Source organism: Channa argus, chromosome 1 (genome assembly GCF_033026475.1).
Source record: "Channa argus isolate prfri chromosome 1, Channa argus male v1.0, whole genome shotgun sequence".
In the NCBI taxonomy this organism is placed as follows: Eukaryota; Metazoa; Chordata; class Actinopteri; order Anabantiformes; family Channidae; genus Channa; species Channa argus.
Window position 1 is genome coordinate 4,255,980 of NC_090197.1, and position 27,190 is coordinate 4,283,169.

General features: G+C 39.6%; 1 protein-coding gene and 2 gene segments (V, D, J or C); 2 read left to right on the forward strand and 1 right to left on the reverse strand.

Moving 5' to 3' along the window:
- The first annotated feature begins 270 nt into the window (after nt 1–270).
- Nucleotides 271–13,126, forward strand: LOC137132033 (CD209 antigen-like protein C). Of its 4 annotated transcripts, XM_067514096.1 has the most exons (9): nt 271–583; nt 1,320–1,436; nt 5,111–5,221; nt 7,821–7,889; nt 8,026–8,112; nt 8,215–8,277; nt 8,576–8,718; nt 11,548–11,666; nt 12,492–13,126. In XM_067514096.1, exons 1-9 carry the CDS (start codon nt 421–423, stop codon nt 12,628–12,630), a joined length of 1,011 nt encoding a protein of 336 aa, XP_067370197.1. In that variant the 5' UTR covers nt 271–420; the 3' UTR covers nt 12,631–13,126. The 4 variants fall into 4 exon arrangements, with proteins under 4 accessions (XP_067370197.1, XP_067370289.1, XP_067370375.1 ...); XM_067514188.1 differs by lacking the exon at nt 5,111–5,221; XM_067514274.1 differs by lacking the exon at nt 12,492–13,126 and having other exon boundaries at nt 11,548–11,765.
- A 4,213-nt stretch (nt 13,127–17,339) lies between these two features.
- On the forward strand, nt 17,340–18,776 carry LOC137133964 (immunoglobulin kappa variable 2-29-like). The segment is given in 2 exon segments: nt 17,340–17,732; nt 17,949–18,776. Coding segments are annotated over 2 exon segments (357 nt in total).
- A 752-nt stretch (nt 18,777–19,528) lies between these two features.
- On the reverse strand, nt 19,529–26,048 carry LOC137133315 (Ig kappa-b4 chain C region-like). The segment is given in 2 exon segments: nt 19,529–19,983; nt 25,793–26,048. Coding segments are annotated over 2 exon segments (570 nt in total).
- Nucleotides 26,049–27,190: the final 1,142 nt, after the last annotated feature.

The window sequence follows — 27,190 nt, forward strand, 5'->3', positions numbered from 1 at the left end:
CCACAACCATTTTCATTGCAGCCTGCTCTGCATTAGTGACACTATGATGTTGTTAATTCACTGACAGACTGATGGTCTGACACTTTGTATATTGTTAAATGTTTCTTTCATTAAAATGATTCTGTTCATCTGTAAGAAAGAAACACTTCCTGTTTTTTATTTCCTGTTAATCTGCTGTTGTATTTTCATCCACCAGTTAAATGACTAAAAAGGTGTGAACACATTTGTTTTCTTGTTACTTCCTGAACCAGACAGAAGGTTGAACTCTGACAGCAGCATCAGTAAAGTAGATCATGTTACTGCATTTCTCTCTGCCACAGGTCGTAGTTTATACTACAGTAGAAGACTTTAAAGTTTTACTGCAGCACAGTAACAGTCAGTGAAGTTCAGCTACTGTCCGTCTGTCTCAGTCGTCTCAAAATGTCTTCAGATATTTACGCCAAACCAGATTTTTCCAAGAAGGTGAGATACAACAGAAAGGTGGAGGAAGATGGAGGAGAGTGGGAGGAAAGAGAGGTGGATATCTACGAGAACACAGATGATATCAGAGATGATGTCACTGATATTCAGTCACAGGAAGAAAGTAAGTGATTGGACACAGGTGTAAATCTGCTTTGTTGCTCTGTTCTGTCCACACAGCGTCTACTGCACATCTGTTCATCTTGTTGCTCTTCCTGAACTTTCTTTTATTCTCTATTAAAGGATTTTAATGGAAAATATGACAAATCAATATTACAAATAACTTTGTTTGTTTGAGTGGCTTTAGATCATGTTAGACTGATATGTGATGTTTTTCCTCCATTCAGAACCTGCAGCCCATCACTGTTCTCTCTGTATCTATATCCTACATGTACAGTTTGTAGGAAACAGCTGCAAAATGTGTGTTCAGTTAGTTGGATGCTCTTCTGCTGACTACATGTAAACTAACACAGGTTTCTGTAGAAAACTCATTTTCAGGGGTTTTGTTGCTGAATGTGTTCAGTTTTTGGCTTCAGTCCTACTGGTCACAGTTTAACATTTATTCAGTTGTCAGATCTGTAGAAGCATATGCTCTGGTAAAGAGTTTTACCACAGACTGGAACAAACACACAACAGGAAGAAGTGGGAGGTGTAAAGTGACTGTTCAGTTGTATAGTTCTGTGGTCAACTGCAACACGAACATGATAATCTGTCAGATCACTGATCTCTAGTGTTGATGTGACATTTTGAACAGATGCCACCACAACCACAGACCTGAACCACGATGCTTGTGGGTAAACTGCCATGATTAAAGCTGATGATCAGTAACAACCAGCTTCCATGTTGTTTTGTCTCTGTAGGACCACAGACTCAGAATCGTCCTCCAGTCCACAGAAAGTCTTTCAGAGGAGCTGCTCTGTGTCTAGCAGTTTTGTGTCTTCTGATGACAGCTGGGATCATCGTCCTGTCCAGATATCGTAAGATAAACTGCTCTGATTGGTTGTTTCTAGATTTGTACTTTATTGATCCTGAAGGAAATTTAAAGCATCCACTAACTTACGCAGCTTAAAATGCTCAAATACACAAAATTAAATATAAATACAAATAGTAATGAATAGTAACAGTCCAAGTTTTTACTAAGCCAATAAACCTAAATTAGCTCAGTATAAAACTGAACATGATGAGACTAATAAAGGTCAAGAGGGCAACAAAGCCAATGAAACACAGCACAATGACGGTGGACACTGCTGACTGTGTTGTTGTACACTGGACTTTGGTACTTAGCACAATTAAACTGATGGCTTGGGGGACAAAAGGAACTGGACTGGGACAACAGTCTACACAGCGTCATCACCAGGCATAGAAGCATTTTCAGTGGCAAAGCGTGGTTAGTGTGATGGTCAAGAGTTTGAGGGTCCTTCTCTCAGCCAATGATGTAAGAGGCTCCTGTTCCGTTCCCAGCTCAGAGCCACTCACCAACCTGTCCAGCCGTGCAGCATCCCTCTTCCTAATGCTGCCTCTTCAGTGAACCACATCACGAAGAGAACACTGGCTACCACAGTCTGGTAGAACATCGGAAGAAGATTTCAGATCTTGAAAGACACCAGGCTCATCAGAAATAAGAGTCTGTCCTTTCCTGTAGAGGGCATCAGTGTTTGCTCTCCAGTCCAGTCTGTCATCCAACTGGAATCCCAGGTAGTTGAAGGTCCTGACCAACTCCACACTGACCCCCTCAATGGAGATCAGTTGTAGGGGGTCCTGGGTCTCTGGAAATCCACAAGCATGTCCGTAGTCTTGAAGCTGTTCAGCTACAGATGGTTTGAGCTGCACCATAGCACAAAGTCTTTCACCAGGCTCCTGTACCCCCCCCTCCTGATAAACTCTACAATGGCTGTGTCATTCACATGGGACATAACTTGGAGTTGTATCCAAAGTCTGATGTGTACAGGGTGAACAGGACAGAAAAGAGCACAGTCCCCTGTGGTGCCCCCTTTTTGCTGACCACAGTCCCACAGGTGAACTCCCTCAGTTTGACATACTGTGGTCTCCCTCCACTTAGCATCTGGAGTGTTGCTGGTTAACCACGTCTCTGTGAAGCAGCAGACTACAGTCCTTGTTAATCCTCTAGTTTTTCACTACAGCTGCCAGTTCATCAGTCTTCTTGCACAGTGAATTAACATTCCACATAACCACAGATGGAACAAACATCTTATGCCTCTGGTTCTCCAGCTGCATGGCTCTTAGTTTAGTACCGGCCTCCTGCCCCAGTACTTGCACCTCAGCTCACTGTGGAGCTTATTTTTATTTAATTATCTTCATGTGTTTGGTGAGAAGTTCATTATGTTACAGAAAGTGGAAATGACAATAATGTGATTTTTGTGATTAACTGTGAATCTGAAGCTGTTTAAAATACATTTCAAATTCCATAATGAAGCTTCATTTATGTCATTTCATGAAGCATCTTTGAAAAGCTCATTATACCCTACTGACATCGAGTGTGTAAATTATTTGCAGCAAACAGCACCAATTATGATGAAGGTAAAGCACCAGGTAATGTAAGTGTGTAGAAATGTATTTGAAGTCAGATGTTACCCACCTTTAAATTTCCCCTTCAATTGGTAAAAAGAAGAAAAAAGTTTGAATACCTGGGATTCATAACCAGTACAATGGTACAATACCGTTGGCCTCCATGTTGGTCTCTTGGAACTGTTTGCAACAGTTTTTCAAACTCTCTGTCCCGCCGTGTCCAAGCGGTGCAGTGGAGAGAGACATGTCCTGAGGCTGCCCACGTGTATGGACATTTAGCAGACTCCTAGAGCAGCAGCAGGTCCTGAGCACTTCACTGCAGCAGTGTGTGGCAGCGTCCGAAGCTCACGATGCAAACACCCACAAACACTAATGAACGTCTTTCTCTAAGCAGCAAGTGTCCAGAATCTCCCAGTGTCAGATGTAGTTACCGTCCTCACTCAGTAGCTTGGTGTAATACGTGTCTCCCACATTCACCATGCTAGCATGAAGGAGCTAAGCTAACTACAGTCCACAGCGTGGTGAAGGCCTTAGAGTCTATGAAGTGAATGTAGAGACAGCAAACAGCTCCTACTGCTCCCATACTTTATAAAATACAGATACAGAAACATTCAGGAGTTTAGTGAACCAACAACATTACTGGAACTTTACCAAACATGGATATTGTATTTTTGTCTCTTCCCTCAGTCAGGCTCCGTTTTCTGCTCCTTCCTCCTGTTCTCTTCCCTCCTGCTTCGTTCTTTGAGTTTCCCACTCACCTAAACATCACTAATTGTCCAACACAAATGACTGACACCTGTGTTGTCCACTAACAACACAGAGAAAGGGAGAAAGATGCGTTTAACAACCATTCTGAACATAGGATATTTCATTTACATAAGTGTCCAATTAGAACAGTCCACATTCAACAAAAGCTGGAAACTCTCCTTCTGCTCCACACAAGCACTGAAACTTTGATATCACATGGAGCATCACTACTGTTCACCTGATCACATCCTAGCAAAGGAATCTGAACAGGTGCCATTGGGGCATCGAGGTGTTTCATTCACTCACATACAGATAGTTCACAGTGATCTGTCCTGTCATTCTTACAAACTATGAGATGGTTTAATAGTATGTGTGTGTGTGCAACAGCTCCAAACTAACTGAGTGGGATAAATAAAGCTGTATTTTATTGTATTGATCAGAGTAGGTCCAGTTCTCTCCTTCATGACCTTTGTGAGCCGTTGCACCACTTGCTCTGTCCATGTTTTAAGCTGTAATTTTTACATTTATTTAAAACTCAGATTTGTGGACTTTGAACAGAATAATAAGTTCAAACTGCAGCAACAGCTCACACATCACATTTCCTGTCAGAAACACTTCTTGTTTGATCTGACACAGGAAGTCAGCTTTTTACACCTATAATTATATGCTAATGATATGCAGACAAACACAGTTCTGCTAATGAACCTTATATCTTAGTACGATGACCAGGAAACATTTACAAATATGAGAATGAGCTGTGTTTCTCAATATTATTACAAGTTTTCCAGATAACATTCAGAAATAGTCAATTATATTTACAACACAAAAATAAAGATATCAAACACTAATGTATTTAGTGTCAGTGGTTGTGGTTTGTCCTGCTGCTACTTCCTTGATGCTCTCTGTTCAAAGCTGCCTGACTCAGACGGAAACAGACAGTGAAGACTGGTCACAAAGTTGTTCACTTAGTTTTTAGCTCATCAACATGTCGACAGAAATTCAAACTGAGTCTGATCTGAGGGTGAAATATATCAGAGGAGAGAGAGAGAACATGGAGGTGGAGGTGATGGAGGATGGAGATCAGGACAAGTTTGGGTCACAAGAAGCTGGTGAGTTTGAGTAATTATGTTCACTATTATTGTGGGAACTCAAATAACTTTTACAGCTTCAGTCTCACTGTTAAAGAACAAAGTTCCTGTAACAGTTGGTGATGTCATTATCTTGTCATCAGGAGTCATTTAATACAGCAGGAGTTTAAAAATCTTTGTTCACCAAACAGTTGGAGTTAATTAAAGTAAAAACCCTCCATACTGTAGTTCATTAAAGTCCCTTAATAAAGTTGAATAAAACATATCCTCTGTGTATTTTGTGTCTGTAGAACCACACAGTGAGAAGAAGCTTCCAGCTATGAGAAACAGCAGTTTCAGAGTTTTTACAGTGTCTCTGCGAGTTCTGTATCTTCTGGTTCTGGCTGGGATCATCACACGCTGTGAGGACTTTTATTCCATAATGTTGAAGGTTTTATTTTCTTCGTAGCAACTTTGTCTCCTAGAAATGATGTTAGAAACATGTTTCTTACTAATCAATGTTGTTGAACTTCTTAATCATTTAGTCCTGATCATCTCTGGGCTCATCACACACAGTGTCCTAAACCATAGGATGATTAAAGACTGTCCACAGCTGCTGGGCTGCTCTCCAAGCACCAACCATTTGTCAGCTTGTGAGGACAATTCAAATCCAGTGGATTCCATCTTCTTAGTGGCTGTTCCATCAATAAACAGGCTTTGAAAAACCCACAGACGACCAATCATTTCAAAGAAACACAGGATATAGTCGTGACCACCTAAAGCTCGAGCTTGTCACGATTTTGGTTAAGGGAGGACCCAAGTGAAGAGACTGTGAGAGGGATTGCAATAAGGGGCTTTTATTGACAGAGATTTAGATGGTGAACAGAAGTCGCTCCCAACAGTAGGATACTAGAAACTGGATTCAGAACAGGACCAGCACACGAAAGGAGTTAACTTAATATTATCTAAGGTGACAACAGAGTGGACGTTGAAAACAAGAGGGGACAGAATTTACCAAAATAAACACAACTAAGGCTCAGGGACGAGTTAGACTAGGAAATGAAAGAACAAACAAAGGCTACTAAATAAATAAGGCACAGATAAACGTTAAACTACTAAAGCAGGTAAACACAAGGGGAAGACTAAGGAGACTAACAGGAATACAAATGGACACAAACTCCTGAACAAAGGATCACATGTAATAATGATTAAAGTAAAGCGGAGCACAACTTAAAACACACTGGAAGGGAAAGATACCAAAGTAACACAGTTGGGGGAAGCACATAAACACAAGAACTAAGGGGAGGCAGACACGAACAAACTAAGCATAAAGCACTGGCAAACCTCAGACCAAAACCACACAGAAAACACGGAGTCCAGGATACTAGAGTCCAGATTTCCCAAGAGTTCAAGAAACATAAGTTTAGGCTTTACCAAAAGTCCAGAGTCTACTGTGGGGTTGGTGAGGACAATAACAACGACAATGAAGACAGTAACAACAATAGCAATGACCACGTGAACAACGACGAGGATCTGGCAGAGAGTGAGGGGAAGACTGAACTAAAATAGAGGAGGGAACAGGTGCAAACCATCAGGGACAAATGAAGGCAAAGCTGGGGAAAAGAACCAAGGCACCGGAAGTAGGGGGGAGGGGCCACAAAATAAAGGTCCAGGAACAGGAAGTGCACTGAGATCCTGACAGAGCTGTTAGAACTTGGTTACTTTGCATCTCCATCAATGTGCTGCAGGGCTTATATCCTGGCCCTCTTCTTTTTCCATCTATACTACATCACTGTTCTATTATCTACTCACATGGCTTTTCCTATCATTGCTATGCTGACGACACACAGCTCTTCCTGTCCTTTCCACTGAGGACTCCACTGTCTCATATCACATTTCTGCCTGTCTCTCTGACATCTCTGTTTGAATAAGAGAAAGACATCTTCAGCTCAACATCACCAAGACAGAAGTTCTAGTCTTCCAAGCCAGACCTTCAAAGAACATCAGCATCAACATTGGGTCTTCAATGATTGTCCCCACTAAGTCTGCCAGAAATCTGAGGGTCATCATAAACAACAGACTGACTTTTACTGACATCTCCTCTGTCTCTAGGGCAGCAGATTTGTCCTCTACAACATCCGAAAGATCAGATCCTACCTTTCTGAATATACAACACAACTCACTGCTCTGCTCATATCATCCAGGTCTACAATCCCTCCCACCTACTACGCTCTGCTGATGAACATTTCCCCTTTAAAATAGAAAAACTCTTTTCCAATCAACACTTCATCTCATTGCACTTTGCTTTAACCTTTTCTCCTTGACTTAGATTTTCTGCTGCTTTGTTCCTCACTTGTAAGTCACTTTGGATAAAAGTCTGCTGAATAAAAATATGTAAATGTGAATATACTTTGTTCCAAAAGTGAGACACTAGAGGGCAGTTTCCACATCATATGAATGAAGGTGCTGCAGGAACCTTCATGGGACACAAAGTGTTTTCAGAGTTTTGAGAAAAAACACTGACTAATAATTCACAATTCAACAAAGCAAAAGTAAATATTGACATTTTGTCCCATAATTTAAAGTGCTACATGTTTTCTAATAATTTCATGTGCTCATGTAGTTAATTAGTGGATTTGGCAGGTTGGAAATAGGTTGATACTGAATTTCTCAGTAAAATGTTCACAACACAACAACATGTTCACAGAACAACATCTACTTTGTGACAACAGCAGAAATAAAGTGATTTCTGCTTCTGTTCAAAGTCACTGCACTTGGTGAAGTTGAAATCCTTTAAAAACAAGTATTTACAGACATTTGTGTTGGTTCTTTGTTGGCTCTAGTCACGACTCCCTGAGTGAGTTTATCACAGCAGGTTAAAGAACAGTGGCTTCAACAAGTTACTAGTGTTATTAAGTGTGACAGTGACACTTTTACGTGCTCAGGAAACTTCAATATGCTGTATTTAAAACACAATGATTTCATGGTTTTGATCTGTTTGGATTTGGTTTTTCCCTCCAGATATTTTAGTGACTTTGGAGAAAAATGATCTGGAGAATCAGTCACAGCATCTCATCAAGCAGCTCCAGGGTAAAACTTCAGGATCCAACTTCACAATGTTTCCATGTTCTCATATTGTTTTTCTACTGTTCTAATACAAAGACAGCAGTCAACAATACTCAGTTACAGAGAGTCATTGTTTCTTTGCTTTTGTGTTTCTCATCAGTTCATTCAGTCACCAAAGAAAAAGAGCTTCAATCCAGGATTGACAACCTGAACAAAAGCTACAATGAGCTCCAGGACAAAATGTCACGTAAGATTTTGAAATAATTACCAAATATCATTATACACAAGATTCACCTTCATGTTACGTTGAGACATGACAGGATTTATATTGTGTAATGTTGTTTTTAAGACACGTCAGTCACCAACAGTCAGTTACAGGATGAAATAAAGCAGCTGAAAGACAAAATTCAAGGTGAGAAAATTTTAAAAACTAAAACCAAAAAGCAGGATTAAACAAATTTCCATGATATGACTTAAATCTGCCTTTATGTTCAGTTAGAGTTGTTTCATTTTGTTGAAAATTTTTCTATGTGGATATTTCTGTTGCAGATCATCACTTAAAAATCTGAGTTTTAACTTCTTTCTAAACTGAAGCTGAAAGAGAAAAGCAGCAGATTAAGATCTTATTTTACACAGTGACACTACAGATCATCATCATTCTGATACTGAATGACAAGAAATCTGTCTTTAAACATTTGTTTGACATTAAGGGAAGTTGTGTCCTGAAGGATGGAAGACATTTGGATCCAGTTGTTACTTTAAATCCACTGAGAAGAAAAGTTGGTCTGACAGCAGAAAAGACTGTGTGAAGAGAGAATCAGATCTGGTGATTTTCAACAGCAAAGAGGAACAAGTGAGTGTGTGTGTGTGTGTGTGTGTGTGTGTGTGTGTGTGTGTATTACTGTGTGTGTTTGTGTGTGTGTGTGTGTGTTAATGTATGTGTGTGTTAATGTGTTAATGTGTGCGTGAGTGTGTGTGTGTTAGTGTGTGTGTGTTAATGAGTGTGTGTGTGTGTTAATATGTGTGTGTGTAAATGTATGTGTGTATGTGTGTGAGTGTGTGTGTGTTAATGTGTGTGTGTGTGTGAGTGTGTGTGTGTTAATGTGTGTGTGTGTTAATGTGTGTGTGTGTGTGAGTGTGTGTGTGTTAATGTGTGTGAGTGTGTGTGTGTGTGTGTGTGAGTGTGTGTTTGTTAGTGTGTGTGTGTGTTAATGTGTGTGTGTGTGTGTGTGAGTGTGTGTGTGTGTTAATGTGTGTGTGTGTGAATGTTTGTGTGTTAATGTGTGTGTGTGTGTGTGTGTGAGTGTGTGTGTGCGTGTGTGTATTACTGTGTGTGTTTGTGTGTGTGTGTGTGTGTTAATGTATGTGTGTGTTAATGTGTTAATGTGTGCGTGAGTGTGTGTGTGTTAGTGTGTGTGTGTTAATGAGTGTGTGTGTGTGTTAATATGTGTGTGTGTAAATGTATGTGTGTATGTGTGTGAGTGTGTGTGTGTTAATGTGTGTGTGTGTGTGAGTGTGTGTGTGTTAATGTGTGTGTGTGTTAATGTGTGTGTGTGTGTGAGTGTGTGTGTGTTAATGTGTGTGAGTGTGTGTGTGTGTGTGTGTGAGTGTGTGTTTGTTAGTGTGTGTGTGTGTTAATGTGTGTGTGTGTGTGTGTGAGTGTGTGTGTGTGTTAATGTGTGTGTGTGTGTTAATGAGTGTGTGTGTGTTAATATGTGTGTGTGTAAATGTATGTGTGTATGTGTGAGTGTGTGTGTGTTAATGTGTGTGTGTGTTAATGTGTGTGTGTGTGTGAGTGTGTGTGTGTTAATGTGTGTGTGTGTGTGTGTGTGAGTGTGTGTGTGTGTTAATGTGTGTGTGTGTGAATGTTTGTGTGTTAATGTGTGTGTGTGTGTGTGTGTGAGTGTGTGTGTGCGTGTTAATGTGTGTGTGTTAATGTGTGTGTGTGTGTGTGTGTGTGTGTTTGTGTGTGTGTGTGTGTTAATGTATGTGTGTGTTAATGTGTTAATGTGTGCGTGAGTGTGTGTGTGTTAGTGTGTGTGTGTTAATGAGTGTGTGTGTGTTAATATGTGTGTGTGTAAATGTATGTGTGTATGTGTGAGTGTGTGTGTGTTAATGTGTGTGTGTGTTAATGTGTGTGTGTGTGTGAGTGTGTGTGTGTTAATGTGTGTGAGTGTGTGTGTGAGTGTGTGTGTGTGTGTGTGTGTGTTTGTTAGTGGGTGTGTGTGTGAGTGTGTGTGTGTTAATGTGTGTGTGTGTGTGAATGTTTGTGTGTTAATGTGTGTGTGTGTGTGTGTGAGTGTGTGTGTGCGTGTTAATGTGTGTGTGTTAATGTGTGTGTGTGTGTGTTAATGTGTGTGTGTGTTAATGTGTGTGTGTGTGTGAGTGTGTGTGTGTTAATGTGTGTGTGTGTGTGTGTGTGAGTGTGTGTGTGTTAATGAGTGTGTGTGTGTTAATATGTGTGTGTGTAAATGTATGTGTGTATGTGTGAGTGTGTGTGTGTTAATGTGTGTGTGTGTTAATGTGTTAATGTGTGCGTGAGTGTGTGTGTGTTAGTGTGTGTGTGTTAATGAGTGTGTGTGTGTTAATATGTGTGTGTGTAAATGTATGTGTGTATGTGTGAGTGTGTGTGTGTTAATGTGTGTGTGTGTTAATGTGTGTGTGTGTGTGAGTGTGTGTGTGTTAATGTGTGTGAGTGTGTGTGTGAGTGTGTGTGTGTGTGTGTGTGTGTTTGTTAGTGGGTGTGTGTGTGAGTGTGTGTGTGTTAATGTGTGTGTGTGTGTGAATGTTTGTGTGTTAATGTGTGTGTGTGTGTGTGTGAGTGTGTGTGTGCGTGTTAATGTGTGTGTGTTAATGTGTGTGTGTGTGTGTTAATGTGTGTGTGTGTGTGTGTGTCTGTGTGTTAATGTGTGTGTGTGTGTCTTAATGTGTGTGTGTGAGTGTGTGTGTGTGTCTTAATGTGTGTGTGTGTGTTTTAAAGTGTGTGTGTGTGTGTGTTAGTGTGCGTGTTAATGTGTGCGTGTTAATGTGTGTGTGTGTTAATGTGTGTGTGTGTGTTAATGTGTGTGTGTGCGTGTGTGTGTTAATGTATGTGTCTGCGTGTGTGTGTGTGCGTGCGTGCGTGTTTGTTAATGTGTGTGTGCGTGTGTGTTAATGTGCGTGTGTGTTAATATGTGTGTACGTGCGTGTGTGTGTTAATGTGTGTGTGCGTGCGTGTTATAATGTGTGTGTGCGTGTGTGTGTCTCTATGTGTGTGTGTGTGTGTGTGTGTGTGTGTGTGTGTGTGTGTGTGTGTGTGTGTGTGTGTGTGTATTTGTTTCTGACCTGCTGTCAGTTTTTATAGACCATGAAAAGTCACATGAATATGGGAGAATTTTGATGAACTATAACCAGGAGCTTTGATTTCAGTTAAATGAACAAAAGAAAAAGATGTTTATGATTCAAAAAGCTTCTGCATGAACAATGAAATGTAAAATAAACAGTTAAATGTTATTGAAACACAACAAATACATTCTGCTAAAATATGAACTTTAGTTCCATTCAAACAATGTTTGTTACAACTTTTCTTTTCCTCCAAGTTGTAACAGATTCAAATGTTCCTTCAAACAGAGTCACATGATGATGTTACTAGAACAGAAAAACTGAATGATGAAAGAAGAACTGATTATTGACTTTCTGTTAGGACTTTGTCACCGAGCTGAATCAGCATGAAGACTTCTGGATTGGTCTATGGAATCAATGGTCAGACACAGAGCGAAAATATCAATGGGAATGGTTGGATGGATCACAACCGACAGAAACGTGAGACACATTTTCTTTCTAATACAGTGACATCAGAGTCATTTTTAGGAGCTAATAGGATCATGTGTTAAAATGTAGGACAGTGACAAAATGATCCAAATCTCTCTATGAACTCTCTTCATCTCCAGTCTGTGATGAGCTGCAGTAACAATGAGTCAGGATTGAAACATGGTTCAAAGCTCTGGTCACAGTTCAGAGGATTGAATGTGTGTGCTGCTCTCTGTATCCTCACACAGAACAAACATGGTGGAAGAAAAACTAGCTTCAACATTTAGAGTCAAACTTTCTTGAACTTGATCTCAGCATGAAGGAGCAGCTGCCTCTTCTCTGCTCTTTAGAAAGTGAAGAACAGATGAAGGAAAAAGCTGAATATGATCATTAGTCCCAGGGATGGATTCAGAGAGCAGCTTTCCAACCACTTTTTCCTGCTGCTGTCTTTTCCTCAGAGACAAAGCTGAAAGTGATGTGAGGAAACCTGTTGACAAAGTGAAAAGTCTAACAGACAGTGACTGGGCTCAGAGAGAGAAACACTACTGAACATGTGCAGTGGCTTTAAAAAGCAGGAATCAGAGCAGGAAGACACTAAATGCTGCTGGAGTCTGAGCAGAGTCACTAACTTTGATTGGAATGAATGGAGGAGATCTCAGAGTCCTGGATCCAGGTTTCAGTTCACATCTGGGATCCTTGTGGTGTCAGCAAATCCCCTACATAGTTACTAACATGACACTATTTCAAATCATTAAAATGAGATTTAACTTTATTTGAAAGTGAAAATAATCATGAATTTATCAAAGTCAAAAACAACGTTTGATTTTTTTCCCACAGCTTCTGGGCGACAGAAGAACCACAATACACTTGGTCTTCATATGCAGCATGTTGTGATCGACACGGAAGATGGAGAAGTGAACAATATTATTATGATAAAAACTGGATTTGTGAAAAGAAGATTTGCTGCTTCCTCTGATGACAGAGAGGTGTGTAGTGTTGGGATGAAGCTGTTTGTCAAACTCTGAAATGTTCTTCCTGATCCTCAGAGTCATCTCACATTTGTTGACTTGTTCATTCTGTGTCACATGTTCAATCCTCTTTATTCCATAGATATTGTCCCTCTGTGCTCTATGGTGCAGACAGAGTAGTGGGGTTGGAAGTCGTCCACACAACAACTACATGTGGACTTACTAACTCTGTAGTCCCACTAAACTGCTGCAGTCACAGGAAACTGCAGCTTCACTTTGTCTGAACTTTGTTTATTAATGAGTTTGTTGCTTCTTTATTTTCTGACACACCTGGAGTCAACAGCTGATTATTTTGAGAGGTTTAGTTTGGAAAATAAAACTTTTCTTGATTGTTCTGACAAATGAATATGTTTTAATCCACATTTCTATTGTTAATTTTTAACATGTATGGGGGAGAAAAAAAATAAACTCGAGAAATATTACACAAAGAAATGTTGTCGACTTTGATGTGAATTAGTTTCCACAGAATCAAACTGATATTTAGTCACAGAAACTCTTTATGTTCATCTTCCAGTGAAAACCTTCATCAGGACACTGAGAGGTTTAGTTATGAAAACAAATTTTCTCCATTGTTTTGATAAATAAATATGTTTTAATCCACTTTTCTATTACCATGTATAGGGGAGAAAACCGACGCCAAAGCGTGTGCACGTGCGTGTAGTGCATGAGTGTACATGTACATTGTGTGTAGTGCATGAACACAAATAGATTGTCAAACGTCATACAGAATGTGAGACACCCATCCAACAAACCAAAACAGAAAAACAAAAGATTCACAGATTAAAAATTGACACACTGACCTATCTCCCATATTCATGTGACTTTTCATTGTCTATAAAAACTGACAGCAGGTCAGAAACACAAGAAACAAATTCATCAAAGATCTCACACACACACACACACACACACACACACACACACACACACACACACACACACACACACACACACACACACACACACATATTAATAAACTCAAGAAATATTACAAAAAGAAATGTTGTCGACTTTGATGTGAATTAGTTTCCACAGAATCAAACTGATATTTACGACCAAATACAGTCTAATAATTAGTTCCTCTTGATTTCAATCTGCAGTCAGTAAAAACAAACATTGGCTACAGGAATAAGAAAATGAAAATACATCAACATGAGGAATTGAAGATGTTTATATGTACATATAAATATGAGTCAGGATGTAAGAACATGAATCCACAGCACAAACAGAAACACAATGAGATGTGTTCAACCAAATGATGGTGGAAACCAGGCTGGTTTCTATGCAGAGGAGCTGATGAGGGAAGTGGGAACAGGTGTGTAGGAAGGAGGGAACACAGGTGGATCTGGGAGGAGAGTCAGGTGACTGAAGAGATGGAAGTCTGAGGACATCTGGTGGACAGATGGAGAATAGCAGGAGACAGACAAATGTCCGAAAAAACAGAGCTTCACTGGATCCTGACTATGTCTGTCCTGGATGAGCAGTATCAAAGCTGGTTATCAGCTGGTTCTGTGAAGCCTGGGTTTCCAGAGTGTGTTCATGTGAAAAAAGCAGAGTTGCTCAGTAGAAGTGACACTAACAGAACCATGAATGAAGTATCTAATGTAATATAAGATTAAAGGGAGATACCTGCACAAATGTGCTTAGAACATGAGCAAAACCATTTCTGCCAGGTGAACTGTAAATGATATGATCACATGTTATTACTCTCCAGCACCATTAGAACCATTTCTGAGTGCTTTCTGAAGTGTGTTTGAAGTGTGTGTGAAGACCCATGACCTCTGGTGGACACTCAGCTTCTGACACTGGCCCCAAAATTCTTTGGTGATCATCAGATTTCATGATACTATTCACACAGTCAAGGCAGCAAAGCAACAAAACATCTGTGAACCTCCACCATGTTTGACTGTGGGGACTGTGTTCTTTTCTTTGAAGGCCTCATTTCTTTTTCTGTAAACAGTGTCTTGATGTCCTTTACCAAAAAGCTCTACTTTTGTCTCATCTGTCCACATTCTCCCAGAAGGATTGTGGTTTCATAACATAAGTTCTGGCAAACTCCAGTCTTGCTTTTTTATGTCTTTGTGTCAGCAGTGGATTCCTCCTCCGTCTCCTACCATAGTGTCCCTTTTCATTCAGATGGTGACGGATAGTGCGAGGTGACACATCCAGGGAGGTTAGCTACAGAGCCATGAGCTATAAACCTCTTGATGATATTACACACAATGGACTTTTAGCCTTGAGATTGTCCATGTTTTTCCACGTCTTTCTTTTCTCAATGCTCAGTGTGACACACAACACAAAGGTTGAGTCAACTTTCCTCCATTTTAACTGGATTGTTGTGTTGTTACTGTGTTGTCCACACCTGTTACTTGCAACAGGTGTGTCTACATACAAATTCTGACAGAATTGCCAGGGTGCTGATATTTTTGGCCATGACTGTAGATGAAAATGGTTTTCAGTGCTTTACTTCCTCTTTAAATGTAGTAGCCATGGCGACAGTCAGGCATCATCTGCATCTGATGAAGCATGAAAACAGATGGTTTCAGGACTAAAGATAAAAAGTAAAACTAGTTCCAGAGTATTAAGTTGTAGAGAACATTTTTGGAAACCTAATATCTATAAATTGCTGAAATTACAATGTCAGTGTAACAATAGTTTGAACTTCAAAATATTTTTAAATGTCTGAAGAAAGTGTGATGAAATAAACAGTTTCTGCTTAAGGAGACAAAAGTACAGTTGACAGCAGTCTGCATGTTTCCAGCATTGAACGTTGGATTAAAACCTCAGACTATAGAGAGACATGACTCTTTGATGCTGAAACAGTTCTGGAAAGTCATTGTCACATTTTGTCAGCTGATGTGAAAGTGACCATGAACATAATGTCACATATTTCCTGAAGGTTTAGATTTTATATTTGAAAATAATCTATGCTGTCTTTAAGTCTTTATTAGAATTATGTTAATTTGAATGAAAAAGATAAGAAGCTAATCAATGAATCAGAAAAATATTTTTCTTTTTTAAGATTAAAAGGCAAAAAAAATAAAAAAAAATAAACTAAAAGTCAAATCATCATCTATGACACATTTTTAAGAGGGTTTTTCTCACCATCAACAAAACCCTAAAAACTCATCAATCCACTGATAATCAGTTTATTCAAGTCCCTGTTGGAGTCAGTGTGATCATTTCCATAGAGCCACTTTGCATCAGCAGCACCATGCTCCAGTGCTCTGGGAGAGTTTATAGTCCTGAGAGTTGAACACTGGATGACTGACAGCTGTCCTTCATGACAACAGAAGACACAGAAATCCTCCTCATCAAAAACATGACTCTGATCTCCGTCCTCATCTGGACTCTCCTCTGCTGCTGCTTCACAGGTAAAGTCCAGAGAATCCAACTCCTCTCCTCTATCAACATCCGTCCCTCTGAAATGAAGCCCACAAAACCATGATGCTGCTTTCTGTTTTTGTCTCTGTGTCCTCAGAGTCCAGAGGTCAGGTCACAGTGACTCAGCCTGGAGCAGTGAGCTCTGCTCTGGGAGGAACCATGACCATCAACTGTAAAACCAGTCAGAATGTGTATAATGGGAACTATTTAGCCTGGTACCAACAGAAAGACGGAGAACGTCCCAAACTACTCTTTTATTACGTTAACAGCCGAGTGCCAGGGACTCCAAGTCGTATTACAGATGGTGGATCAAACTCTGACTTCACTCTGACCATCAGTGGAGTCCAGACTGAAGATGCAGCAGTTTACTACTGTCAGAGTTTTCATGTTATCAACAGTCAGTGGTTGTTCACACAGTGAAAAAGCATCGTACAAAAACCTCCCTCAGTCAGACTGAACAGAAACTAAACTGATGCTGCAGCTGGAAGCTACTGCAGAGACTGATACAGTTCACTGAATGTACACAAACACCAGTTGATGGTTAAAATCGAGATCATTCACTGTATCTGTTATGCTGAACATCAGTGTGTTACATCTTTACAAAGACTCATTTATTACCTTGTTACTTGATATTATTTTATAATATTCTATAATTATTAAATCTTGATGACTCCACACTGTAGGGACTGATGCAATTCACTAAGGACACACACACACACACACACACACACACACACACACACACACACACACACACACACCTACACACACACACACACACACACACACACACACAATTTAGCAAAACACTAAATAATTTCTCCATCTGCTGTTTTAGTGACTCACGTTTTCAGCTAAATATAAATGAACAAAACCATGAAGACAAAGATCAGCATCAGAACCCTTGATGAGTGAAGACAGTCCAAAGATAAACATCACATCCCTGAAATCCTACAAAACTTCATCTTTGTTAACATATGAACTAAATTCAGAATCAGTTTGGATCATAAAAAGTCAAAGATCAGTGACTTCATTTGTTAATATAAATAACTAAAAATCACTGTAACAAACTGTACAATCACACATTTTCTCTAATATTTGACTTGAAAACTAAAATATAAAAGGATTAAAAGATCATTTGAAACAGCTGTAAACAAAACTATGGGTCCACTTTGTCCATCTACTTGTTGTGGAGTGTGAAGTCCTCTGACCTCTGTGCTTTAACTTGTTTGTTCTTCTTTCACAGTTACATGTAACTGGTGGTGTTTGTCTCAAAGGCAAAGAAAGTAAAAGACACTGAAAACACACTTGAAGAATTTCTAGACAGAACATAAAGTGTGAAATAAGAGACGTGTGTAAGTCAGTTAAAAACTCCTAAAGGATCCACATTAAAGGCCTGGAGAGAGTCTTACAGAAAGGACTGAGGTGGAAACTTTGCTTTTGGTTGAAAGCACTGCTGCACTGATGGGAAACCCCCTGATCCACTGAGGACAGTTCCAGCTGAGTGACTGTGTGTGTTTGCATATGTGTCCTGCCTCTGTCTCCCAGCTGTTAAGAGACCAGTGTTGATCAGGGTCTGTCCAGGCCTTTCAGAGCCACTGACACGCCGGCAGCACAATGATGATGTCTCTGAGTCTACTGCTGTCCACCCTGGGGCTCCTTGTTCAGGGTGAGACTCTCTTGTGAAAACTTTGCTTCAGGATGAAACCAGGTTCAGCACAATGATGTTCTGCTCTGATGGAGAAACACTGAAACCAGCAGCATTGACCTTCTTCCATCTATTGTCCATGTTAAACAAATGATTTTCTTCTGTTTGGATGCTGATCATCTTTGTCCAAGCTGGATTTGTCTCAATAACCCTTCTCCTCTTTTTCATGGTTTCCAGGTTCATCAGGACAAATCACCCTGACTCAGTCTCCTGGATCTCAGTCTGTTGCTCCAGGACAGACTGTGTCCATCACATGTAAAGTTAGTTCAAGTGTTAGTAATGATTTGCACTGGTACCTTCAGAAACCTGGAGAAGCTCCTAAACTGCTCATCTACAATGCTCAGTCACGTCAGTCTGGAGTTTCTGATCGTTTCACTGGACGTTATTCTGGAACTGACTTCACTCTGTCCATCAGTGGAGTTCAGACTGAAGATGCAGGAGTTTATTACTGTCAGCAGGGTTACAGCTCGTTCACACAGTGAAACAACTTCTTACAAAAACCTCCCTGAGCTGAAGAGGAACTGATCTGACAACAACTGTAATGAAACTAAAACACTAAAGGTTTGTACAGTAACACAGAACATAACAAGTCAAAGCACAAAATCACAGAAACAGATCATTTATTAAAGTACTTCAAATAAAAACTGAGTTTTACCTGCTGTTAAACAGTCACTTGTACTGACTGTTTTCTGTAACAATGAAACGATGAAAAGTGGATTGAAATAATGACAGATCTGTCTTAATGTCTAAAAAGTCGAAAATCATAGTAAATATTTATATAAGTTTCTTTTAACTCCACACATAATGAGATTTTTTTTTAAATAAAGTTTTTTCCTTTAAGGTTTAGTTTATCATTTATATTCAATGCACTTAAATGAACATATTAAAAAATCGAAATCATGATCTTGTTTAGTCTTTGTTCCCATCAACTGTGACCTTCTTGTCTATTTATACACATATATACAGCACAATACTAATAACTGAGCTCTATATCCACACACACACACACACGCACACACAGCTTCATGAGGAATTGTATTGGAATTGTCACGTGTGTGTCAGACACAGGTTTATAGGTTTACAGTTACGTTTGCATCCCCCTACATCCCCCATGTAAGGAGACACAATCTGAACCTAAACCTACAGTAACATAGTAATAATGTACATTCAGCTGCTACAAATGGACTTTTTCCATCAGACGCAACAAAAATGTCCATTCTTCATAAATTATTTAAAAATGAGCTTTAATTATTTCTGATGAAGGAACATTTGTACCAGCTGAATGTGCCGTAAATGAAATGTTGATGAAAAAATTACTTGTTTTTCAATCTCACAATAGGAAAATGCAAACTTTGGCATCCAACTGTAGGACTTATTAAATTTCATTCAGTTGTCATTTTTTAGCATCACTCAGTCAGTATCATCAGTACCATGTGTCCAAGTGTTGATAGGAGTATTAAAACCTGAAAAATGTGTCTTTACATTAAAATTTGATTAAAAACATTTCTATTTAATTTTGTCTGATTAATTGCAATTTAAACATTTGAATCAACTGACATCTCTACTAACGACCAAAGCTCTCAACTTGAGAACCCAAATAAAAGTGGAAGAGTTACAATCTATGAACCTGTAAGGTCCATTGTTTATGTGGGTCTTACAGTTTGAACTAAGTGGAGTTTATCATGAGTGGATCTAATGAAACTATGAGCACAGAAACATGAGTTTATTTTCCATCAACACACATGAAAACTACAGACTGGATGAGCAGGTTTTTATTGGACTGAATCAATCAAAGTTACAACAAGCAACAAAACTAAGAGACAAAGACAGATACAGAGAGAGGGAGCAGAGTGACATCAGTAGCAGAGTCCCTGGAACACATGTCAGGACTGGGGACACTGGTCTCTCCTCAGTGTCTGTCTGACCGGAGTCTGGGAGCCCTGGGTGGCCTCACAGGTCACAGAGCCTGCATTCCTCCACTGGTCTGCAGGGATCCTCAGGGTGCTGCTCCAGCTGTAGCGTCCGTCCTTCTCCAGCACCCCGGGACTCCTGGTCTCCTCCCAGCTGCTGCCGCTGCTGCTGCCGTCCACCTTCCAGGACAGAGTCCAGTCTGAAGGAAAGCCCTTGTTGGCCAGACACATGAGTGAGACCTTGTCCTTCTGCTGCTCCTCGCTGGACGGGGACAGCACGGTCAGGCTGGGACGGACATCACCTACAGTAGGAGACACCAGTCAGTTAGGGGACAGAGAACACACAGTTGGACGCCTTTACTGTGTGAGAGTGGGTTTGGTCCTTGAAGGAGTTTCTGTCAGATGGTTGTTCTGCTCCACCAGTCACTGACTCACACATTGTTTCACTTCCCTTTAAGAAACCTCTCATGCAGATCAGGACAGAGACAAACATCAGACAGTTTGACCTGAAATATGTCCCATAAATCTTAACTCTACATTAGTTTCAAATATGTAGTGGAAACATGGAGACAGAAAAACACCATGTGACAACAATCAAATGTTCTTCATGTGGATTTCAATCCCAATCAAACACATCAAATGATTTCAAATCTACAGCAACAAATAACAAGAAATCCAATAAAGTCATTTTCAAACATCACTAGTTATCGTTACTCTGTTAGAATTTAGTGGAAACAAGTCACATTTAAATATCAGAAAGCAGTTTTCAATGTGGTGGATTAAAGTAGTTTAACTTTGACCCTGACAGGAACATGGAAAGATACGTTTAGTAAAACTGCTCTGAGTTCACCTCCATGATGAAGGTGAGGAATAAAAACACAAATACTGAATCTGTTCCAAAGAAAGCCAGATCATCTCACCTGCTGCAACTATTTAAAACACGACTTCACAAGATTTGATTTAGTATTTGATCAGAAACTTACTTCCAACATCCAGTCTGGTTCCTCCACCGAACGTGTACCACAGTGATACAAAGTGACTGAGTCGTCGTACAAAAACCTCTGACTGTACAGAGACACGACTCTCTGACTTTGTCCAACTCAACTAAAGCAGCAACATCTCAACATGTAACTTTACCATTAAAATCAGATTTACTGGTTTATCCACTGGATTAAAAATTGATATTTATCACAACCAGTTTTTAAATTTCAGTTGCTAAAACAACTTTGTGTCTTAGTACAAAATATTTCCTTAACTACTGTGAAGTAACATGGAAACACAAATATTTGACCTGGAAAACTGAATAGAAGGAGAAAAGCTCCTGAAATATAAGAGTTTTTAAACCTTTGACTTACTTCCAACATCCAGTCTGGTTCCTCCACCGAACGTGTACCACAGTGATACAAAGTGACTGAGTCGTCGTACAAAAACCTCTGACTGTACAGAGACACGGCTCTCTGACTTTGGAACAAACAAACTCAACAAAATGAGTTGTTGGTTGTAAACAGCTGAAATGGAAATTGACAATAACTTCAAAATGACTTTAATTTTACATTAATAATTAAAAATTCAGGAAAATGGGAATTAAATGTTTTACTATATATGATAATAAAAAAAACACAATTTTTATTGTTTGTAATTATTACAAATAAGACAAAAGATGTTTTCACAAAACTCATAATTATAATAATAAAAAGATAATAAATAGCCAAAATAAATAGAAACTCGACAATCCACTGATAATCAGCCTGATCAGATTGACCCAAGTCAAGTTGGAGTCAGTGTGATCATTTCCATAGAGCCACTTTGCATCAGCAGCACCATGCTCCAGTGCTCTGGGAGAGTTTATAGTCCTGAGAGTTGAACACTGGATGACTGACAGCTGTCCGTCATGACAACAGAAGACACAGAAATCCTCCTCATCAAAAACATGACTCTGATCTCCGTCCTCATCTGGACTCTCCTCTGCTGCTGCTTCACAGGTAAAGTCCAGAGAATCCAACTCCTCTCCTCTATCAACATCCGTCCCTCTGAAATGAAGCCCACAAAACCATGATGCTGCTTTCTGTTTTTGTCTCTGTGTCCTCAGAGTCCAGAGGTCAGGTCACAGTGACTCAGCCTGGAGCAGTGAGCTCTGCTCTGGGAGGAACCACAACCATCAACTGTAAAACCAGTCAGGATGTTTATTACAGCAGCTATCACCGTTTAGCCTGGTACCAACAGAAAGATGGAGAACGTCCTAAGCTCCTTATTTATGCTGCCACCACTCGAGCATCAGGGATTTCAGATCGTTTTTCAGGCAGTGGATCAAACTTTGACTTCACTCTGACTATCAGTGGAGTCCAGACTGAAGATGCAGCAGTTTACTACTGTCAGAGTGCTCACTACATCAACAGTCAGTGGTTGTTCACACAGTGAAAAAGCATCGTACAAAAACCTCCCTGAGCTGTAGAGGAACTGATGTCTGAAGCTGACAGAGAGAAATAGAAACAAATTGACAAAGTCTGATTCACATTGATATTTTACGTAACATATTATTGTGATATAGAATTTATAGCACTATAAGTTATACTGTAATTATAATTTTTTGTATTATTTTACCTTTTTGTTGGTATTTTAAAGGTTAATTACATTTAAAGTAGATACATTCACTAAGTTGGAAATTTAGGACAAACTTGTTTCTTTAGCTTTGAAAAAGAATAGAATTTTTCATTTAATTTAAAATCACATTTTTCAATTTGCTTGTTTCATACACAGTTCAATGACAGTTTTATTCTGAACACGTGACATGTATCCAGATATCTCGTATTTATAAGAACACATGTTGTAATCAGTCAACACTGATGTGTGAAATGAAGCAGGTCACAGGTTCACAGGTTCAGTTAATCTGGGAATTATAGATTTGTCGTGTGCAGAAGGACCCTGATATAAATGTTATAGAGTTTACTACACTCTAACATGAACTTCATGCTTTATTTTGTATATAATTTCCAAGTAATCAAGTTGACTTCAGTATGACTGGACCTAATGGAACTATTAAGACTTGGTCTCTTACTATGAGACTGAAGTCTGTGAGTCCCCGTTTGGCCTCACAGGTCACAGAGTTCACCCTCCACCACTGGTCTGCACAATTAATCTCATCCAGTAATAAACGTTATAAGTCACAAAGAAATGACGATCACCTGTGAATTTAGTCAGATTCAAATTTATCAGCATTAAAAAATTTTTTGGTTACGTTAAATAATTTTTCAGTCACCTTCAAACACATCAAATTAGACATTTAAATGCAAAAAACATAATGTAAAACAGTTTTACTAATGTAAAACTGCTCTGCACATTAGTAAAATTGCTCTAAGAATCTGTTCCAAACTATGTAGCGGAAACATCGAGACAGAAACCTGCTTGTCCCTCAGCTTGTAATCCGTTTCTCACCGACTGGATCTGTGAGCAACGCACCACGCTCAAGAGTGCTGAGAGGAAGTGGCTTAAATCCAAGAATGTATCTGCTTATCAGGATCTGTTTGCCCAGTGATACTGTGAGAAAAAGATCCAAAGACTGAATACTACCAGGAGAAGCTCAGCAACACCTCAGACACCAGAAAGCTGTTCTCCACTTTCAAATCACGCATCTACCCACCTTCACCTCCTCCATCCACGTCTCTCACTGCCAACAACTTTGCCGACTTCTTTACTAATAAGGTGGCAGCCATCAGCTCACAGTTCTCTCCTCCAGGTGATGACATCCTGCTAACTTCCTCCAACACTTCATTGCTGTCCTCATTTTCAACTCTGACTGAGGAGGACGTATCCACCCTCCTCCTCTCTAACCATCCGACCACCGGCTCTCTGGATCTGATCTCTTCCACTCTCCTTCAAGTAGTAGCACCCACAATAATACCAGATATTACACAAATTATCAACACATCTCTCACAACAGGCACTTTTCCGACCTCATTCAAGCAGGCCCAGATTACCCCACTGCTCAAGAAGCCTTCTCTTGATCCCTCCCTTGTGGAGAATTACAGACCTGTCTCTTCTTCCATTTCTGGAAAACACAATGGAACGAGTAGTCTCCAATCAATTCTCACACTTTCTTTTCAAGAACAACTTCCTCGATGTCAACCAGTCTGTCTTCAAAAGGTCACTCCACAGAAACAGCACTCCTGACTGTCGTAGAATCTCATCGAGCTGCAAAAGTCGCAGGTCAGTCGGTCTTGTGTCTTAATCCTACTTTATCTATCTTCAGCCTTTGACACTGTGAACCATCAGATCTTCTTGTCCACACTCTCTGACTTAGGTATCTCTGGATCAGGTCTAGCCTGGCTTCAGTCTTACCTATCGGGATGAACCTTCAAGGTATCTTGTCAGGGGCATGTTCTCACTCTCATAGCCTCTCTACCGGTGTGTTGCAGGGTTCAGTTCTTGGTCCTCTTTTTTCTTATGTCTATTCTACATCCCTGGGTTGTATCATCCACTCATGGTCTTTCTAATCACTGGTATGCTGATGACACACAGCTTTTCCTGTACTTTCCACCGAACGACTCCACTGGATCAAAGTCCTCGTCTTCCCAGCCAGACCTTCAACACAACACAACATTGGCATCAACACTGGATCTACAGTGATTGTCCCCACCAAGATGGTCAGAAATCTGGGGATCATTACTGACAGCCAACTGAGCTTTAAGGACCACATCTCCCCAGTCTCTAGGGCATGCAGATTTACTCTCTACAACATCAGGAATATCCGACCCTACCTCACGGAATATACAACCCAACTCATTGTACAGGTGCTGGTCATTTCTCTACTTGTTTACTGCAACACTTTGTTGATGAGGTTACCAGTCTCCACAATCAAACCTTTGCAAATGATACAAAATGCGACAGCTCACCTCACTCTTCAGATCTCTACACCGGCTTAATGTAGCTAGTCGTATCAGGTTCAGAGCTCTGTCTTTCCTACAGGGTGATCCCCTCAACGACTCCTGCTTACCTCAACTCCCTTATTCTGGTCTACAGTCTCTCCTGTCCGCTGGGCTCTGCCAACAAACAACATCTGGTGGTCCCAGCACCACACAGAAGGCACCAAGCAAAACTCTTCAGCTCAATGATCACATGATGGTGGAACGAACTACCAAACTCTGCCCGCTCAGCAAACTCACCCCCAATAATAAAAAAACTGATGAAAACAGAATTCTTCAACATCTTCCTATATACTGTCTTGCTCTTGTCACACTTCTAGAGTATATATTTAATTTTAGTACAACCTGAAACGAGGAGACAGCAAGGGGAGGTTTGAAATGTGAAAGGAGGGTTTATTAACAAAAGGTAAACAACTGAAAATCACTCCATGAGGAAGGCAGGAAAACACATGTAGTAATATCAAAACAAAGTAAAACAGAACAACAACTTAAACACACTCAGAAGGGAGGATTAACAAAATTACAAGTGTGCTGGGGAAGCAAGGGAACTGACTTAGTAACTAAGGGGAAGCAGACATGAACAAACTAAACATAAAGCGCAAACAGACTGAAAACCAGAGCCAGAGCTTAATTCTTACTTGATGAAAACTAGTAAGAAGTGCATATTGTTTATAACTGAGTAAAATTGACTAAAAATGTAAAATATGAGAATAGATGTTATAATAACTAGACACTCACAAGCTGAGAATTATCTTGATTCAAAATTGTAATGCAAAAAAAAAATCCTCAGATTTAAAAAGGTGCATAACAGTTTGTGTAAATTTCTATAACCACTAGTTTTTCCACCACTGTCACAATTTGTTAAGAGATGTAACTTAAAATTTCCTAAAAACTTTTAACAATATTTCTCACCAAAACAAATTTATTACAGGTGGAATTATTTATAGTTTAATTTATCCAGAAGGACCCTAATATAAATGTAATTATTTTTATAGTTATAGAGTTTACTACACTCTAACATGAACTCCTATTTATTTAGTACATAATTTGAAGTATGACTGGACATAATTGAACTATTAAGATGGAAACATTATTTACAACAGCCATAAAAAGAGCTAATTTAAAATATGTTTTATTGAACTGAAACAATAAAACATAAAATGTTGTTAAATGCAATTTAATAGTAAAGGACCTTGTACTTCCCCCACTGGTCTGCAGGGAGCCTCAGGGTGCTGCTCCATCTGCAGAGGCCGTCCATCTCCAGCACCACTGTGCTCCTGCTCTCCTCCCAGCTGATGCTGCTCTTCACTGGCCCAGTCAGGGTGGGAAGGACTCGACCCACTGCACAGAAAGAGAACAAAGTGTAGAAACACTGCAGGTTTAGATGAAAATGGTCTGAAGATTTTCACTTCCTCTTTAACCTTAGTAACCATAGCAACAGATTGGCATCACTGATGAACCATGAAAACAGACGGTTTCAGGACTAAAGATAAAATGTCACAACTGTCATTTTATTCTACAGATGTGTCACCATTTAATCCTTCAAATTACTTATTGTTAGCTTTAAAAAAAAAAACATCAAATCACTGGGTCTAACTAATGGATTGATGGATGAATGCAGCACAATGTGCGATAAATAAAAATCTATAGGAAAATTGTAAATAATAAAAAAACTAAATGTCACACATTTGTTGGAGGGGACTTATTTTGGGAAACATACTTTTAATGAATTGTTGAAATTTCAGTGTAACAAAGAGAAAAATTTAAGGAAAATGTTACAGTGTGATAAACTAAACAATCACTGCAACGGTCTTAAAAACAAATATCAGCTAAATGTTGCAGTAATATACAATAATTAAAAACAATTAAATACAGTTTATGTAGAACTGACTCCAAAATAAACTTAATGTATCAGTGAGAAAAAGTCAGAGTCATGATTTTAAAACATCTGAATGTAGAGAGACATGACTGAATATGAATAAAATAAACAACAATCAACAACAAAAAAAGTGTAAAAGAAAAGTCAGTTCCTGTAAACGTAATGTCACTAATTTCCTGAAGGTTTATATTTTACCTTTAAATATACAGTATATTAATTTCCAAACTAATCCCTGTTTATATATTTGAATACAAAAGAAAATATTTTGAAATAAATGTCTAGAAAAAACTTACAAACAAACTGAACCGTTGCTAATCAGCCTAATCAGAATGATTCAAGTCCCTGTTGGAGTCAGTGTGATCATTTCCATAGAGCCACTTTGCATCAGCAGCACCATGCTCCAGTGCTCTGGGAGAGTTTATAGTCCTGAGAGTTGAACACTGGATGACTGACAGCTGTCCTTCATGACAACAGAAGACACAGAAATCCTCCTCATCAAAAACATGACTCTGATCTCCGTCCTCATCTGGACTCTCCTCTGCTGCTGCTTCACAGGTAAAGTCCAGAGAATCCAACTCCTCTCCTCTATCAACATCCGTCCCTCTGAAATGAAGCCCACAAAACCATGATGCTGCTTTCTGTTTTTGTCTCTGTGTCCTCAGAGTCCAGAGGTCAGGTCACAGTGACTCAGCCTGGAGCAGTGAGCTCTGC